The sequence below is a fragment of the Alternaria metachromatica genome, assembly GCF_023757995.1.
Source record: "Alternaria metachromatica strain BMP 0045 chromosome Unknown scaffold_49, whole genome shotgun sequence".
Classification (NCBI taxonomy): domain Eukaryota; kingdom Fungi; phylum Ascomycota; class Dothideomycetes; order Pleosporales; family Pleosporaceae; genus Alternaria; species Alternaria metachromatica.
In genome coordinates, this window is record NW_026055540.1 from 116,125 (window position 1) to 134,252 (window position 18,128).

The 18,128-nt window shown below is 52.7% G+C and overlaps 5 protein-coding genes across 5 annotated transcripts; 4 read left to right on the forward strand and 1 right to left on the reverse strand.

Annotated features, from left to right (window-relative positions):
- Nucleotides 1–544: 544 nt before the first annotated feature.
- On the forward strand, nucleotides 545–3,343 carry J4E83_010694 (uncharacterized protein; the record flags this gene model as incomplete). Its single annotated transcript, XM_049337574.1, has 2 exons — nucleotides 545–1,919; nucleotides 2,538–3,343. The coding sequence occupies 2 exons, from the start codon at nucleotides 545–547 to the stop codon at nucleotides 3,341–3,343; spliced, it is 2,181 nt and encodes a 726-aa protein (XP_049183333.1).
- Nucleotides 3,344–5,503: 2,160 nt separating this feature from the next.
- On the forward strand, nucleotides 5,504–7,472 carry J4E83_010695 (uncharacterized protein; the record flags this gene model as incomplete). The annotated part of the gene is made up of 2 exons (XM_049337575.1): nucleotides 5,504–5,558; nucleotides 5,746–7,472. The coding sequence occupies 2 exons, from the start codon at nucleotides 5,504–5,506 to the stop codon at nucleotides 7,470–7,472; spliced, it is 1,782 nt and encodes a 593-aa protein (XP_049183334.1).
- A 1,456-nt stretch (nucleotides 7,473–8,928) lies between these two features.
- J4E83_010696 (uncharacterized protein) lies at nucleotides 8,929–12,221 on the forward strand (the record flags this gene model as incomplete). The annotated part of the gene is made up of 3 exons (XM_049337576.1): nucleotides 8,929–10,677; nucleotides 10,728–12,002; nucleotides 12,063–12,221. 3 exons carry the CDS (start codon nucleotides 8,929–8,931, stop codon nucleotides 12,219–12,221), a joined length of 3,183 nt encoding a protein of 1,060 aa, XP_049183335.1.
- Nucleotides 12,222–13,090: 869 nt separating this feature from the next.
- J4E83_010697 (uncharacterized protein) lies at nucleotides 13,091–15,385 on the forward strand (the record flags this gene model as incomplete). Its single annotated transcript, XM_049337577.1, has 5 exons — nucleotides 13,091–13,240; nucleotides 13,291–13,388; nucleotides 13,439–13,541; nucleotides 13,790–15,124; nucleotides 15,176–15,385. 5 exons carry the CDS (start codon nucleotides 13,091–13,093, stop codon nucleotides 15,383–15,385), a joined length of 1,896 nt encoding a protein of 631 aa, XP_049183336.1.
- Nucleotides 15,386–16,607: 1,222 nt separating this feature from the next.
- Nucleotides 16,608–17,913, reverse strand: J4E83_010698 (uncharacterized protein; the record flags this gene model as incomplete). The annotated part of the gene is made up of 3 exons (XM_049337578.1): nucleotides 16,608–17,172; nucleotides 17,220–17,768; nucleotides 17,825–17,913. The coding sequence occupies 3 exons, from the start codon at nucleotides 17,911–17,913 to the stop codon at nucleotides 16,608–16,610; spliced, it is 1,203 nt and encodes a 400-aa protein (XP_049183337.1).
- Nucleotides 17,914–18,128: the final 215 nt, after the last annotated feature.

Consider the following 18,128-nt stretch of genomic DNA (forward strand, 5'->3'; position numbering starts at 1 on the left):
GAAGCCAGCTCGGTAGGTACGTGTTTGTGCGCTGCTCGGCGACCTAAAGATAACCAGCCTTCGTGCCGGTGAGCGCATTTCTCTACGCACATCAAGAATCCACATGGTATTCTTGTGATCATTATGAGTAACTACAAAATGTTGAGATCGAAGAAAGGACGTCATCATGCTCGACTCGCCAGTGTAGCGCCCGGCACGGTCCCGAACTTTAGCTTCACACGATCCACAATTTCAGCCGCATCTTGATCTCGAACAAGCTCACCATGCCGATTCTTGGGAAAGATCTGAGCCAGGATCGGCCATGTACAGTTTCGATACCTACCAATCCTGATCGTAGAACTCTTTGTCCATATCTGATCAACGCCAAACTAACACACAAGCGGCGATCATGCCGTCTGTTCAGAACATCTGCTTATCGGAATCTCATCAGGGTGGGTCATACTAAGATCGTGGCGCGAGTGACTCTGTCATGTCCTGCAAAGGTTCTGTCGAAATTTTGCCAGCTGTTGCTGCCCTCGCCACAGCAAAGTGAAGGATACACAGCATGGCTCTTCCGAATGCTTCACGACCCGTTTCCTGGTCGAATACTACAGCAGCATCGACAAGACCACCAAGTCCTGTCAACATCGAAAAGGACCATGACAAAAGTCGCCAATCGTCGACGATAGCAGACTTCAATCCAGGCATCGATCCCGAAAAAGGCTCTCCACAGAATGCAGGTCAAGAAGCAACACCCAGCGCTCCTCATACCTCATCACAAGATCGCCCTTCAGCGCTCGACTGGGACGGTCCCGAAGATCCTCTGAATCCTCACAACTGGAGTGCAGCGCGAAAATGGTATCAAACATACACGATATCAGGCATCGCATTTGTAGGAACCTTCGCATCATCCGTCTTCACACCCGCCATCGAACAATCAGCATCAGAGCTCCACTCCACCCAACTCATCGCAACCTTCGCATACTCCATATACGCTCTCGGACTCGCTTTCGGCGGACCATTCGCCGCGCCTCTGAGCGAGACATTCGGACGGCGACCCCTCATCTTCATCAGTCTGCCTATCTTCGCGCTCTTCATACTCGGGACGGGTTTCGCGCAAAGTATGGCGAGTCTGGTGGTGCTAAGGTTCTGGGCTGGTTTCTTCGCTGCTCCCAGTTTGAGCATGGGGTCAGGCACCCTGAGCGATATCTGGCCGCCTGAGAAGCGTTCTGGTCCCATGTCGCTGTATGTCGCAACACCGTTCATGGGCCCAGCCTTAGGGCCGATCTTGGGTGCTGCAGTGACACAGACACGTGGCTGGCGCTGGACTTCCTGGTTGATACTTTTCTTTACTATTGTGCTTGTCATTGCACCTGCACCGTTCTACAAGGAGTCGTACAAGCCTGTCCTCCTTCGTCAGCGCGCAAAGAAGCGGAATCTTCCGCTGCCGCGATCGCCGACTGAAGGCATGTCGCTGCCGAAGATTGTCAGTACATATGCGACCAAGACGCTCACTCGGCCTATGCATATGCTCCTCACCGAGCCGATCGTGGCCACGTTCAATACGTACTCTGCATTCAACTTCGGCTTGCTATACGCCTTCTTCGCCGCTTTTCCATACGTCTTCGCGACAGAGTATGGCTTCGACAGTGTCTCAACAGGTTACACGTTCCTGGGTTTGGGCGTTGGCGTCATCATTGCTACGATCTGTATCGTGTCTTTTAGTAAGCTTTACTACCTGCCTCGCGTACGCAAAGCGATTGCAGAGAAGACTCCAGCACCGGCTTTCGCAACGTCGCGACTAGCACCTGAAAAGCGATTGCCTCTTGCATTCGCTGGTGGTCCTATTCTCACTATTGGCCTCTTCCTTTTCGGATGGTCGGCCGCTTACCGCGTCCATTGGATCGTACCGACCATCGCCGAAGCCTTCTTCGGAGGGGGTAATATGCTCATTTTCATGGCGTGCATGATGTATATTACAGACACCTACGGACCTTTGTACAGCGCCAGTGCCATGGCTTCGAACGCCATATTGCGATATGTACTTGGCGGAACCTTTCCTCTTTTCGCAGTCCAGATGTTTCGACGGCTCGGTCCGCAGTGGGCGTGTACGTTGTTGGGTTGTTTGAGCATTCTGGGTGCGTGTATACCATTTGTGTTGGCGAGGTATGGCGAGACGTTGAGGAGTAGGAGTGGGTACAAGAGGAGCGGTTAGACAGACGACATGCAGCGCAATATTCGAATATAACCTTCAATTTGCCTGGAAATTCAACCAAGAATCGATATGCGTTACATTCGCGCAATACCAAGACGTTCGCAGGACGGAAGCGTCCTAAGTGTGGTTTTGAAGTCTTCCAAGGTTGTCAGATCGATTGGAATCATGGGACACTGTTCGGTAGTTTCGGCGCAATGATGCCGCGAGATAAACTACGTACCCCGAGCGTAAAAACACATGTGTACCCGTACATCGATACTCAAAACAACACCATATCTTTCCAAAGCAACAATGCGTTTTCCGAACCCTCTCAATGCAGACTGGGCATGGCCACTTTACAGAGATGGGCCCATCGAAGGAGCCTTCGAACTCGACCTTGCCAATGGCATCGACGAGGCCGTCGCAACAAGCGTCACGCGTCCCTGGCTCTTCGCCTTTAAGCCCACCACGTCTACACCAAACGGACGAAATATCCTTATTCTAGGTGGAGGAGGATACATCGAGCTCATGGTGGGAAGAGAAGGTGTGCAGGTAGCCAGATGGCTAGCAGGGCTAGGATTTCATGCCTTCGTGCTCATACATCGTTTTCCGAATAAAGAGACGGGCATTCAGGCGCCAATTGACGACGCCAGACGGGCGCTCACAATGTTTTATGAGAAGGGCTTTGGAGTACGCCCTATGGGTGTATGCGGTCTCTCATCCGGTGGTCATCTCGCTGCATCGCTACTCTCGACGTATCCCACCTGTTGGAGCAACCCGAATGCCGAAAGTGGTGTTCCATACCTTGAATTCGCTATCATTGGCTATGCGCCCATCTCGACGAATGCAAAAGGACGCCAGATCATTCCGAACAAGCCAGCGCTGGAGCCGCCGGAGAAACAGGCGCTTTACGATACGGTGCAGCCAGACGTACAGTTGGAGAGCAGGGTTCCGCCAACCTTCATAGTGTATGCTGGAAATGATCCGGTCGTGCCGGTGGTGAATGCATATAGGCTCGCTGAAGGCATCATGAAAGCTGGTGCTCCTGTAGAGCTTCACGTTTTCTCGGATGCGCCGCACGGGTTTGCATTGGACACGCTGGGACTTCCGGTGAGCGATTGGCCGAGCATGTGTGAAAAGTGGATGAGACAGGGTGGATTTCTGAGCTAGAAGTAGGGCTTCATGTTTTACATCTTCTATCTAGCCGAATACAAGACATAGGCATCGTTGGAAATGACCTGTCTATGCAAGCACTCGCATAACCAGGCGCATCTAGCGAGACCAACGTAAACTGTTTACTGGCGTGAGAATTCCGCTGGATACTGCTAGGGGCCATGAATCTCTTTTGTCAAGCTATATAAGGTAAAGCCCGTTCTTCCGATGAACACGCGGCATGATGAAGGTCAAAATGGTCGAGCCCATAGACTTCGAATGCTCTACAAATCTCTTGATGGCCCAGACTCTGAGCAAAGGCATATACGCTCCAAACTTTTGAGGCACCTAGCCTAACAATACTCTGGGGCAAAAGCAACTTGACACATGCCAGGTGTCCTCCAGAAGTTGCAAGATACAATGCTGTATGTCCTGCGTTCGTAGGTATTGAGATGTCAACCAAGTTCCCAAGCAACAGGTTCACGATCGGTAAGTAACCTTTGTGTGCTGCTATGGCAAGCGGTGTATATCCGTAATTGTCTTGTCGATCGGGGAACATGTCTTTCTTGCATAGGAACTTGAAGATATCAACGTGCCCAATGCTTGCCGCATACCAGAGGGGACTGCGTCCATGGGCATCGGGGATATGGCAAGGGTAGCCACTCAGGTATTCGATGACGTTTTTCTTCCCTCGCATAGCCGCAAGTCCGATTGCATTACTCTGGGTACTGTCTCTTACGGCCGTGGCATTCGGATATGTATTCTCATAGTTTTTGAAGAACTTCATGATATGGACGTGCCCGGCAAAAGCAGCCCACATCATTGGAGACCGACGCCGAGCCCCAAGTTGGCCATACCTGGTGTCCACACATACAGGGTTTTCGGTATTCGAGGTTAACTCGTGAAGGGCGACTTCCATCTTCCAGATTGTTGCACAAGTTGTTAGATCTCCAGAAATGACTGCAATGTCCAATGGAAATAGACCATTCGCAGCTTCGACACTGGGAGAAACTTCTGACCGAACAAGCTCTAGTAAGCGGTCATGATTCCCATCGCAGCAAGAAAGATACAAGCTTGAACGCTGGAGGCTATCTATGGCGCGCATGTCATCGGGCGACCATTCCTTCAAGGATTTTGCGTCGTACAGAATGTGGGACACAGACCGACCCAAGCAATCCTGGACATTGCGTTGCCGAAGTCGTGAAGCAATGGTGGGTATACTAGCGAACGCACTGGGGATGAAATGATGACAGGTTTTCAGCGAAGTCGGAATGTGCATCTGCAAGTGATTGAAAAGATTGTCGACAGCAAGAAGGAAACCTTCTCTGTATAGAAGGAACAATTCGACGTTGTCGTTCAGCAGATGAGGCTGATCGCGGAAAAGCTTCATCTGGAGCACATACGAAAGACCAGGATAATCAGAGGTATTCCAAGAGGTGGCCTTCTGATGCAAGGTTTCCAATGCGACTTGATCGCTGCTCCATGTTGCGGATTTTGCGAATCGGGTGGTTTTCAGAGTAGACTGAGCAAGGAAAATACCAAGTCCAGTTCCCACTTCAAGTGCGTGTGTTTCAAGTTCATCAGCGAGAAAGCGCAGTTCGTTCACAAGCAACTGTACTTTCGGCATACAGTCTCTTGGATCTTGGTATCGCGTATCATATGTGAATGGCGTAGTCATTTCACTGGCTACTGCAACAAGCTCCTCGATAGCTATGTTGACGACCTCAGCAACTGATAGGAGTAATACACTACAGACAGTTAGTTGCCCAAAAACGAATGTTACCAAACTTGTATGACATACGCTTGCATGATCCGTCGCCTGGTGAGACCAGGCTGATCTGTGATGTGCCTGCTTGAGACGACAGCCGGATGCGGATCAGGCTGAAACGGGTATTTCGGCAAGGAAACAGCATGTCAGTCAGTGAGTTCAAGTGACAATCGTCACATGTAGTATGGAATCGATGGTTGCGGTACTTGCGTGCATGCGATCCAATGTCAAATGGGGTATGATGTGGCTGTGAGGCGTGTGGCGAGTAAAAATGTTAAGGTGGCGGGGAGGAGAGCAGGTCTGGGCAGGAACCGACGCCTAGCGCAGAAGCCGGGCAGGGTGACGTACCCACCTTTCGGTCGCGCCTGCCCGCGCCTAGAGGCAGCATCCCTCGCGCCTCGACTCCCGCCATGAGCCAAGACGCAATATTGCTCCTTGACACTTCAGACGACCGCCGGAATAATGGTGCGCATAACAGAAAGACGACACCGTGGGAACTCGAACTGACCATCGCAGGCGTCGCTTTTGCGGCAACTCGTAGCCGGCCCTCGCGCCAGGCATGCTGAAGCTGGCCTCGACCTATGCTATGTGACCGACAACAGTACGGTCGCTCCCAGAAGGTTTCTATCAACCGCTCTCTGACATCGTCTAGTAATCGCTACTTCGGGCCCTAGCGGCACCTACCCACAGCGCGCCTATCGCAACCCGCTTGACTCGCTCGTAAAGTTTCTCGACTCGAAACATGGCGACGATTGGGCCATATGGGAGTTTCGCGCTGAAGGGACGGGCTATCCCGACTCGGAGGTCTACGGTCGCGTCTACCATTATCCCTTCCCCGATCATCACCCGCCGCCTTTCGCCCTGATACCGAACATCATGGCCAGCATGCGCAACTGGCTCCATGAGAAGGAGGGGCGGGTCGTCGTCGTACATTGCAAGGCCGGGAAAGGGCGATCGGGAACTGCTAGTTGCAGTTACCTCATCAGCGAGGAAGGCTGGCCGGTGCACAAGGCTCTGGACCGCTTCACCGAGCGGCGCATGCGTCCCAACATGGGCAAAGGCGTCAGCATCCCCAGCCAGCTCCGATGGATAGACTACGTGGATCGCTGGGCCAAGCACGGCAAGCTGTATGTCGAGCGGCAAGTCGAAATACTTGAAGTACACTGCTGGGGCCTCAGAGACGGTGTCAAGATCCAGATCGAGGGCTTCGTCGAGGATGGCAAGCTCATCAAGAACTTCCACACCTTCACCCGCGATGAGAGGGAAATTGTGCGGGGCGAAGTCAAGACCACCGGCATGGCACAGGCAGTGCAGGAGGTCATGTACAAGAACGGCTTCGGCCCATCCAAGACGAGCGAAGGCCCCAAGAATGGCTCGACTTCCTCCCTCGAGCAGCAGCAACAGAGCAATGTCGATGGCGCCACCACGGCCGAGCCAAGATCGTCGCGCGAGAGCCTACCCACGGGCACAGGCGACGTCGTCTTCCGTCCCGCCAAGCGCGTAGTTCTGCCCACCAACGACATCAACATTGACGTCGAGCGTCGTAACAAAGCCGCCTTCGATCTGACCATGGTCACCGCTGTCGCACACGTGTGGTTCAACACATACTTCGAAGGGAACGGCCCTGAGCAGAATGGCAATGTGGACCAGTCGGGCATGTTTGAGATTGCATGGGAAGCCATGGACGGCATCAAAGGCTCATCTCGAAAAGGCACACAAGCTTTCGAGCGCATAGCCGTAGTCTGGCGCGCACTGTCTAGCGAAGAGGGCCGACCTGGTGTTGTCATTACAGAACCGAAGGAGGGTGAGCCTGTGCAACAAGCCGAGCCCGCAGATTGGAGGGGTACCAAGGGCGTGGAGCCGTCCGAAGACAAAGATCTAGGTGTCCGCACAGCGAGCCCACCCAACGAGAAGTCCGACATCAGCCGAGCGAACAGCGTCCGAAGCGAGAACAAGAAGGGTACCACCATTGTCGAAGCTCCCGGCCGGAGGGACAGCGGCGATAGTGACACCAAGCATGTCCGACCACATGGCCCGAATGGGGAAAAAGTCCTAATGGAGCCGAACGGTTCTGCTTCTCGAACAAGCACAGACGCGACAACGAGTGGGCCGACAACGGCAATCTCAGACCCCACGCATCCAGATCGTCCTGACAATTCTAGTCATGTTGCTAGCCACTCGCGATCCGCAGACCAGCCTACTGGGTCACACCAGAGCGGGGGCCACATTGGCGGAATTGCGGAGAGCTTGAAGTATCACGTCTCAGGAGCAGCTCACACCAACGATCTACCTGATGGAAAACCTGAGAGTGAGATGAAGGATGCAAAGGAGCATGGTCTTGGGCACATGCATTTTGGCAAGAAAAAGACAAGTTCGTAGGTGCCTATACCCTTACGGCAACGGCAAAACTCGTGCATCACGTCGTTGTCTTCGGTAATGCGGGGCGTTATTTGGAGCTGCATGACAGAACCGGAAGCTTGCGGTTGGCGTCTGGTCAGCGTATCACATGTGCGCACGAATCGTGCTTTGCGCGTGTTGCATGGCGCTGTATGCATTGATGAGGCGTTGTACAGCGCGCTTCTTTCGTTATGAGAAAGTGTTTTGAGTTTGTAGGATTGAGGTTGGTTCCGCTGTTTCTCAGATACACCACTTGCTTTCGATGCACTAGGGAGCAACCAATACTTCTGATTAGAAATTCGTCAACACCAAGAGCCCTAATGTATGCGCGACTGTATATTCGTGCAGCATGGGAGAAGTGAGGCGAGCTGTCCACGGGTGCTCGGTAATGCGCTCGATACCTAGCCGATGCAGCTACTGCATTCCTTCCTGGTGAGGCAGGGCCACTCAGCGCGACACACGAACGACCATTACTGCAGCTTAGCAGCAGCCGATGGGAACACAACGTCAAAAGATGAGCCACTTCGGTAATATGCATGTGCGTAGAGAGCACAGTGCGTCTTTGCGTTACCGGCAACGCAGGGAAGTGTGATGTAGAGACAGCCGCAGCGCCACCGGACCAGCCCGCAGGTATAAGAGCGTCACGCAGTCGACGGCCGAGTTCTGTGAGCCGTATACACGCCCTCGAGAACGAGAGGTGCAGATAAACCATGGAATCTTGATTGGGACCGGCGAAAGCGAGCGCGTCCACACTCCTGCAAGGCTGAAAGCATTGTCAGACGAGGCTGAGCTACGCTCTGCCTTGACATTGGTTACCTCCTCACCGGTCATCACGACATCGCTCTTTTTTCAGCCTGTCTATGCATTATAGCCTGCTCAGGCCAATACATCGACGAAACGTTGCTCCTACAGGAAGGTCGTGGCTAGGCAGCAGATTCGGCTGAAGAGGTTCATTAGGTATGTGCGGCCTCCACTCCACCACCACCCTGTACTGATATGGTGATAAGACGACCTAGTCGAGCACGCTGGCTCCCAACAAGTTCAGCCTTGTCGGATTTCGCTATTCAGAGCTCGCCATTTGCCAGATCCCGGATTAGGTACTGCGGGGTAATCGAGAACGGTAATACAAGACTGCAGCCTAGTAGTGTGTTGTGTGGGCGAGAGATCTGATTAGAGAAAGTTGTGGGTCGGGAAAGGAGGCAGAGTGAGGTTAGGCTTCACCTTGCGGCTCTGTCGGTGGATAAAAAGGGTGTGAGACCTAGGTCCTCCTCTTGTCTCAGCCTTGAGACTGTCTCATCTGCAATTGCTACATTTCCTGAACGAGCCGGACCCCAAGTTTACGTGTTACGACTTCTTCCAGGTCCTTATCTCCAGCAGCATATTCAACAGTTAAGCAATAGCAGAAAGCCAGCCTCGCATCTTGGCAAGTCTACGACCCATGAACGGACCGGACAGTTCAAAGACTTCTTCCACCAAACCTTCTTTACCTGCCAAAGCTAGCAAAAAGCTTTCCGACACCTCATCATCGTCACCAGTCATTGTTGCAACCCCGTCCGTGAAGTCCGACCCGGACGACATCTCGCTGCACGAGCCAAAGATGGATTCCTCTCAAGAGACTGTCGAAGCTCATGTGGCTGATACGGCTCAAAATACCGATGAGAAGCAGGCAGCTGTTTCTGTCGAGCATACTGAGGTGCCAAAGTCTGAGCTAGTCGTTGCGAAGAAGAAGAGTGTCAACAGGCGAGGGAAACACGCATCAAAGAAGTCAAGGCGTAAAGCAGAAGAGACGTCTACATCGGACGATAGTGGCTCTGAGAGCGACAGTGAGTCGGAAGAGAGTAGTGAGGACGAGAAGGCGAAGCGTAAGAAGAGGCGGAAGTTGGCCGCGAAACGAGCAGCAGTGAAGAAGAAGCAGCGGGCGAAGGCGAAGAGCAAGAAGAGCAAGAGTAGGAAGCATGATTCAACAAGCGAGGATGAGAGTTCGGCTGATACCTCCGACTCAAGTTCGGATTCAGATTCAGAGGCAGATGACAAGAAGAGCCGTCGGAAGGCCCTGCGAGCCAAAGCCAAAAAGAAGAAGAACAAGAAGCTAGACAGCTCTAGCGACGACAGTACCTCTGACACTTCGAGCTCATCCGACAGCGAGTCGGATTCTGAGGATGAGAAATCGAAACGTAAACGCGCAAAGGCGAAAGCAAAGCGGAAGGCAAAGAAAGCAAAGAAAGCCGAATTATCTGAATTGTCGTCAATCTCATCGTCCTCCGAGGACGATCTCGATGCGCCGGCTCCACCGCCAGAGCCTCCGCTGCCAGGAGATACCCTTGACACGCAAGTGACCAAAGTAAGTGGTCTGCTCAACAGTCTCAAGGCGCAACAAGCTTCTCTCAACGCTGCTGCTGCCGCTGCCGCCGTATCTACTACGAAGCTTGACAAGCCAGTCAAGAAGAACGCCCTCGAGTTCAAGCGCGTCGACCAAGTTTTCGACATGAAGATACGCGATTGGAAACTCGTCGAGAGTAACGCCGACCAAAAGGACGAGTTTGACTGCGTGTTCACCGTGCGCAGGAGACTCAACTGGGAAGGCAAGTATCAAGAGACACAACTGGACATAAAGTCCAAGTTACTCCGCAACGCACTCCAAGAGGTTTTCAAGGATTGCAAGAGCATCAGCCTGGTGGAAGACATCCCGCAGATTGACCCTCACACGCTGTTCCACTACTACGACGAATTGAAGACCTACATCAAGAAGACGCTGAAGCCAAAGCTGAAGAAGGCAAAGAAGTCGAAAGAGCAGAAGCGCGTCAAACAGCAGATTGCATCATGCAAACTGCTTCTGAGTTACATTGATGAGGATTACACTGCGACGCGCAAGGCTCTCCGGCCCATGCTCAAAGCGGGTACGATCACGTACGACCTCGTTTGGGCATTGTTCAAGCCGAACACGATCGCCTTCACTCCCACGTATCACAACAAGGATGATCCGCGATGCTTCAAGGTCGAGACCGCGTATGAGTATGAGAGTTGGATGACGGGAGTCAAGTCCTGGTATGTAGATGGCAAGTATCTTGAGTATGATGGCAAGTCGTTTGGCCTTGGAGACCATCAGATCACAATCCAGGCTTTCAAGGGCCACAAGAAGATTACCAGTCTCTCGGCTTATCCGTTGAAGTACCACAAGGATCCTGAGGTGAGTCGATGACCGGTCGATCGAGCGTGAATTAGCTAATGATCTTGCAGAGCATTAAGAAGCAACTCGTCGACCGAGGCAAGAAGTTCGTCGCTCTCCAAGGCATGAACTACCGCCTCCAGAAGGGCATTGCGTACATGAAGCACAAGAACAACATCATCCGCTTCATCATCAATGGCCGCGTCATGGTTGATCCTGCCATCTTTCGCCGCATCAATCCCAACTATCCGCTCTCGTACCTCAAGCAAGACGAGCTTGCACAGAATGAGGAGAACGACGATGACGATGATGATAGTGACGACTGCTGCTGTGGGTCTGAAGAGGGCGAAGAAGACGAGGAAAAAGACAAGATGCGCATCGTCATGTGGAAGGATAAGAAGGGCAAGAAACACCCCATTCGCGTGCCACAGAGCGTCATCGACAAGGAAAAGGGCGACAGTCCCGACAAGCAAGTCGAGACCGACGAAGACGGCTCAGAGAACAAGCAGCAATGCTTCACCGAAGAAGAGCTCCTCATCGCCTCTCCCGTCGTCCTCGGCTTCGCCTTCTCGGAAAAACTCTGGCTCGAATTCTCGCTCGCCGGCATCGACGACATCAAGTGGAACGACGAAGCCTTCTCCAGCCTCGTCCTACCCAGCCGCATCAAGCAGAATCTCAAAGGCCTCGTCTCTTCCCACCGCTTCAACGCCGCAAAGACCATCGACGACGTCATCCAGGGCAAAGGCAAAGGCCTCAACGTCGTTCTCCACGGCCCACCCGGTGTAGGTAAGACGCTGACCGGCGAATCCATCGCCGAATACCTCAAATGCCCACTCTACGCCGTCTCGGCAGGCGAACTAGGCACAAACAGCCGCTCACTCGAAACCGATCTAAACCGTATAATGGACATTACGCATTCGTGGGGCGCCATCCTCCTCCTCGACGAAGCAGACGTGTTCCTCGAAGCGCGCCAACCCCACGATATCCACCGCAACAGCCTTGTATCTGTGTTCCTGCGTCTAACAGAGTACTACCAAGGCATCCTCTTCTTGACGACAAACCGCGTGGAAACCTTCGATGAAGCGTTCCAGAGCAGGATCCACATGGGAATCCGATACGACAACCTGGAAGCCAAGGCGAGGAAGAAGATCTGGCAGCACCATATTGGCAAGGTGGAGCAGATGGGTCGTGACGCCGAAGCCGAGAAGAAGAAGGGTAAAGATAAAGATAGTGATGAGGAGGGTACTGCGAAGGAGACGAAAGAGGACAAGGGTGGGAAGATGATGAAGCCGTTTACAGAGGTGGACTTTGATGAGCTGGGTAAGAGGAGTATGAATGGGAGACAGGTATGTTTTGTTGTTGTTGTTGCGGTGGTGTGCGTGCATGTCGGCTAACAACTTGTGCAGATTAAGAATACGGTCAAGACGTCGCAGTCGATTGCGCTTGCGGAGAAGTCGGTGTTTAGTATGGAGCATGTTAAGCGTGTGCTTGAGGTTGCTGAGGCTTTCGAGGATGATATGCGCGGTGGTGGGGGTTACCGTGATGCGAAGAGGATGTATACCTAAGGCGGGTCTCTTTCACCGGACGGACTGAGGTTGCCTTTTTGAGATATCTTTCGCTTTCGATTGGATGTGATGGATGCTGGTAGGTCGTTGAGCGGCTTGCTTCTTTTGTTTATACGTCTCCTCTCAAGTATATTATTGTAACGTCGATTAATTCTTCGAGGTCCATGACAGGTCTGCACGCTTCGTTCGCGGTTGCCTCTGATACGCGTGGCTCCTTCCAAAGTGACAGTAGATGTGGGAAGGCGCAGACGTGGCTTACAAATGTCATGATGCTGTCATGAGCGTTCCTGCCGGTAGATTTAGTGCTGCCGGCGCTTCGGGAATAGCGCAAAAGCCGACGCTGGACGCCTTTAGATCCTCGACGTCAGCTAGGCATGCACTGCGACTAGTGGGACATGATATCAACAGCGCGATTTATGTGCCTTTCCAAGCAAAGTATGTAGGGTCGTCATCTGAATTTATGTGTGGTGTTGTTTGGGAGCCGTTCAGATCTGGAGATGGCATCCCACCTATCCACACGCTCCTGCATCACCTGCGGCCATGGCTGGCTATCGCATCTACGCGCAGGATGATCCATAGCCTAAATTGACGCGAACTAGGCCAACTGACGTCGTCTCTAGTGGTGAGTTCTAGGCCCCGTCTCAGTCGTGCCAAGCAGCAGTGGCTGGTATCAACTCCACAGCGTCCCCACGCAACCTCGGTGGCCTTTTCTGGGGCGCGTCAGCTCCAGCGCGGAAATACTTCAACCCTCACTTTTATTCCCGCCAACGTTGTGCCCACTGCTGCCGCTTGGATCTGACCATTTGCCCGTCGCTGTCAAGCACTCGGACCGAGCTCACGCGCATCCCGACCGCCGCACGCGCTGCACAATGGATGACGAAGGCACGCAGCCCTCGACGAGTCCGGATCCGTCCACCACCAGCGCGTCAGGCATCCACGGCGATGCGCCACCAAAGAAGAAGCAAAAGCGCAACAAGCCGACGCTGAGCTGCGAGGAGTGTGTCGAGCGCAAGACCAAAGTGAGTGCAGCGCGCTGGCGCAATGGCTGCCCGAGACTGAACCGACGCAGTGTGACCGCACTCGTCCTCATTGCTTGGCCTGCATCAAGCGACAATCAAGATGCAAATACTCCGACATCGCCAACCTGATCGCGAACTCTTCGGACAAGTAAGTTCCCATGGCATCCTTGGACGCGCATCTGCTGAGCCTTTGCACAGGGTTGGCGCCGGTCGCACTGCGGGACGCTCCAGAAAAACGAGCGCGAGGCCTTCGTTGCACCTTGGCAGTGACCCGCACCCACATGGCAACAAGCCCGTTCAGGTAATACACATCCCTTGTTCCTGTCACATCGTTGCGAACCTCCTGCGAACGCATGTCGGCCTAACCTTTCGGGCGCCGGTGGCTATTCGCGATTGTGGGGCTTGGAGGAATCGGCCGAACGCGTTGGGTCAAGACCTGACGAGTTTCGTGGCCGTCGAATACTCCTAACCTTTTTTCGGCAATACTTCATCTTCAGTGAAAATGTCGTGAAAAGCATCGCTCTAGCGGTTATCTGACTCGTTTGACAGGCCCACATCCAGGTACCACCAACGCCAGTCAGGGCACAATACCGTAGCGTGTCGTTGTCATCATCAGGGTCCTCGCCATTCCTGTTATCAAACATACCGTACTCTAACCACACGCCCGCGCCATTCTTTGGTCTGGGTTCTGAGCATCCCTTCGCCAATTACTGGACGAGTCGCGGCGGTCTCGCTGAGGTTGTTGGCGTGCTGCCAGCTAAAGAGCAAGCAGATATTCTGGTAGACAAGTACTTTGATGCTGTCGACCCAGTGTACCCTATGGTACATCGCAGGAACTTCTATGCCGATTACCAACGTTTCTGGTCGCTACCAATAGAGGAGAAACATGCAGCAGATCCCGTGCTGGTTGCCCTTCACTTTGTTGTTTACGCTATGGGTACGCAATTCATCCGTACCACTGATAATGCCGAGCGAGCAAAGATTGCCGAGTTCTATATATCAGCTGCTCAGCAGGCGTTGCGAATATCTTCGTACCTCAGTCGAGCTTCAGTCAGAACGTTGCAGGCCATGGTTCTGATAGGATACTTTTTGATGAACGACAACCATGCTTCTGATGCATGGGCTTTTGGCGGAGTTCTAGTACGGCAAGCGTACGCCATGGGATTACATCGCGACCCAGACATCATTGCGCCTCGGTGCTCGCTGAGTGACAAGCAACAACGGCGGAAGCTCTGGCAAGCCATATATTTCCAGGACACATTCCTTACCGTTTTACTAAAACTCCCACCGACCAGTGTCTTCTCAGACATACAACCAGAATCCCTGAGCGATGACCTTGATGAATACATCCCGAACGGTTCTTCAAACAACGGCACGACAGACCCCGTCATCAATCCCATGAGCATCAGCAACATCGCCTCGAACCACGATCTCTATCCTTCCTACGAGTTGTCAGATCGAAGATACATCCGGTCGATGTGGCACATGGCCAATCTTGTATCCCGCACTGTCTGCATCCCACGTTCGTTGGCAACGCCATTGACGACCTCGATTTCGCATAAAGCCGAGCTAGTAAATGAATACTTTGCTCTGCACAAGAGCTTTCCAGCAGATCTTGCGGCATCTGACGAAGCCACTATACGTAGTATGGCAGAAACCAACCCACGCGGGTTACGACAAAACTTGTTCTTCCGAAGCAACTTCTGGCATTGTGTCATGGCCATACAAGCGGATGAGAACCCGGCCGAGGGTGTGCCGTGCGACGTCAAAGGCGCGCTGGACGCGGCCAGGATGGCGTTGCAGTCTTTCTTCCATTTCTGGGAGTACCTCAGGATCGATGCCAGTGTGTGGTGGGTGTTCCAGCATCGCGCGTTTGAGGAAGCGGTAAGTCGAGCTCTTTGTGTATGATTACCAGGTGACTAACATGTATCTTAGCTCCTCATGGCACGCATACTCGGTCAACAAGCACAACCGCTTTCACCCAGTCATAATGGCTTGCCTCCTTCAGCAGACCCCTTGCTTAAGGAAGCGAAGGAAGATGCATGTAAATGTCTCGATATCTTGGACCTGGTCGGTATCGCACCGGAGATGCAGAAGACAAGGACGGAGGTGCTCAGAACTGCGTTTTCGGATATATTGTGGTAGTTGCTTGTAAATATAGGCTAGGTAGCTGCGGCGGCAGCGTCGATTCACCTGATAATGTAATATAATTGGGAATTTGGAAATTAATGCAAGAAGATATCAGGGAGACTGCTACTGGTGAGAGATAGAAGCAAGAAGAGATTCCGGTGTGGGGCGATGCGGATTGATTATGTACATGCCTGGGCAGACAGAACATCTGTTTCTGGAACAAACGCCGTGATTATGGGTTCAAGTGCTTATGGTCGGTTGCTGCAGACTCTGCCGCGGTCATCGTGTAGTCGGACCTTTGCCAGGCCAGCATTTTGCTAGCCCGTTTCACGCGCCGTTGTGCGGACGGGCCCGTCACGTTTGTAAGCAAGATGTCAGCTATACAATGTTAGCTCAAATGCATAGCTGAATGTAGCAGATCAAGCACCTTTGACTTGACTACCTCGGTTCGGGCTGATTATCGGACTTGTACTTCGACATGCGGTACGATCGTGATAGCTCTGTGCTCAAGCACTTAGCTAGACTCACGCGATATACATACAATCGTCGTTCAGCCCACTCTTGAGGCTCACCACCACTGGTTCTTCCACTGCAATCACAGATATTGTGACAGCTCGGGATCAAACATTTCCTTGAAGCCCCGACCTACTGGATCAGCTAATCAATCGCGCTGGAGCGTTTTTCGACAGCAACTTTATTTTCCATGAGCGGTGTTGATCGCTCACCTCGTGTTACCGATACAGCGGAAGACAAGGCTAGGTGATCGACGGTCAGCGTGGATCGTTACTGAGGATGGCACGAAAGCGGAATCTGGGTCGAAAGGGGAGATGGGCCAGGAGCGGTGAGCGGCGAAGGGGTTATACGGAGGTGATCTAGATGATCTGCGCGGGCAGACAGTGAGAGATATCGTAGAGGCCGAAAATGGGCAAAGTCGGGGTGAGCTCGTTCTGGCTTTCGCGCTAGCATCTGATGAGTCTCCTTGCGAGGAGTTTTGGTTGTCTGCTTTGAGAGTTCGATGGTTAGGTGCCGGTGGTTACCGGGCTGGATTCTATCTAGACCGAGAGTGGATAGTCAAGCTGGATGCATAAGTGCATCTGACTTTAATGAACGTGCTGGTACTTGCACGCAGTAACAACTCTGCTAAGTGACACGGAGGCATGAATGCAAAGACATGGAAATCGATGCAGAATTCTATTACTATGGGGTATCGTGCAGTGCTTCAAATGGAGACTTCTAACTAAAAACGCTCATGGACCTTTGCGGCCTTTCCAGTCGATTTGCTGTCGAGAGTGGAGTCGCTGGCCCCTCCAGGGCTGCCTCTCCTTTCACGCTCTGTCGTGTGTTGACGACTCTTCTCTGACTGTTGTCGCTTCTCACGCTCGTCTAGGACGGTGGACGTAACGTAGCCAGGCAGTCCCTGCTGTTGCTGCCATGCTTCTGATGGTTGGCTTCTGCCCAGTATTATCTCCTCGTCAGAGCTGGCGCTCTCTCTCCTCGCTCTGGAGGTAGTGATTGTGATCGACTTCTTTATCGAAGGCTTGAGCGTGCCCAGTTGGGTGCCCGACTGCAGCGGACCGGAGTTCAATGAGGGTTTACTCCAGGGTAGAGCTGAGGCTGAGCGAGTGATCTCGAGAGCCTGCTTCATGAGCGGCCTCAGAGTCGCAATGGAACCAGCTGTTATGCCCAATCCCACCTCCACTGTGCTCCAGATCGCAAAATCGGTTGTTCGGTAGAGGAAGTCGCCCTTGTATCCCTTCAATGAGGTCGTGTACGGGAGACGGATGATCGTTGCTGTCGAACCACTACCGAGTTGTTAGAGACATTATTATGCGGCTCGCGAAATACTTACATTGCGGCAAGAGCAATGACTGACGCGACTATGACTTTCATGCGCTTCTTCATGTGCAGATCCTTGACGATCAGAACCGGGAGAATCGCAAACACCCAGTCCGCAAACGCGTTGAGTCCAGAAACCACGAACGTGAAGTTCATGACTAGTGTCGCTGACAAGCAAGTGCCATGGTGATTAGGGTCCAGGTCCCACCAGAACGAGACCGGCTTGCACTGGAAGATGACGACCGATGTGTATGCGACTCCCACGATGGCAGAAACTACCATGATGAACCGAATGAGCCAGATGTGCATCGGTACGACAGTGATTCGCAGCAAGAAGAACCCGACGGCGATCTTGAGCATGCATGTCGATAATGTGTAGAATATTTCGCAGAAGAACCAGAAGTTTAGGGCCGTTTGCGCTTGTTCGTCGGTGAGTTTCTCGCGGCGAACACCTGTTCCGTGGAGCGCACCGCCGATTTGAGACACGAGATAACCGGTGAAAAAGAAAAGTGTGACGACCATGCAGTAGTCGTCAATGCCGAATCCCTTCACCATGAAGATCCTACATTCTTATCAGCGACGCGTCCAAAAACAATGAAGATAGCAAGCAGATCTTACCTGACATAGCAACGAAGCCCAACGGTGATATATGTTAAGATCAAGAAGGTGAGGGCTATAGCCAGCACCGAACCACTTCGGTCCTCCATACTCGGTGGTGTGTCGGGAGAATCGTCAAAATAAGGTTATGTAGGCGAGGGAGAGGATTGATGAGTCTGGAAAACCGCGATTCGAGTACGATCTTGCAGCATATTGTATTTCGACAAGTTCGGCCTCCCCCTCGTCGCTGATCGCGCGAACAGACGTCTCAACACTTTCTCCGAGCCGTGTGTCTCCTGGCATTGTGAACGCTAGAATACTGTTA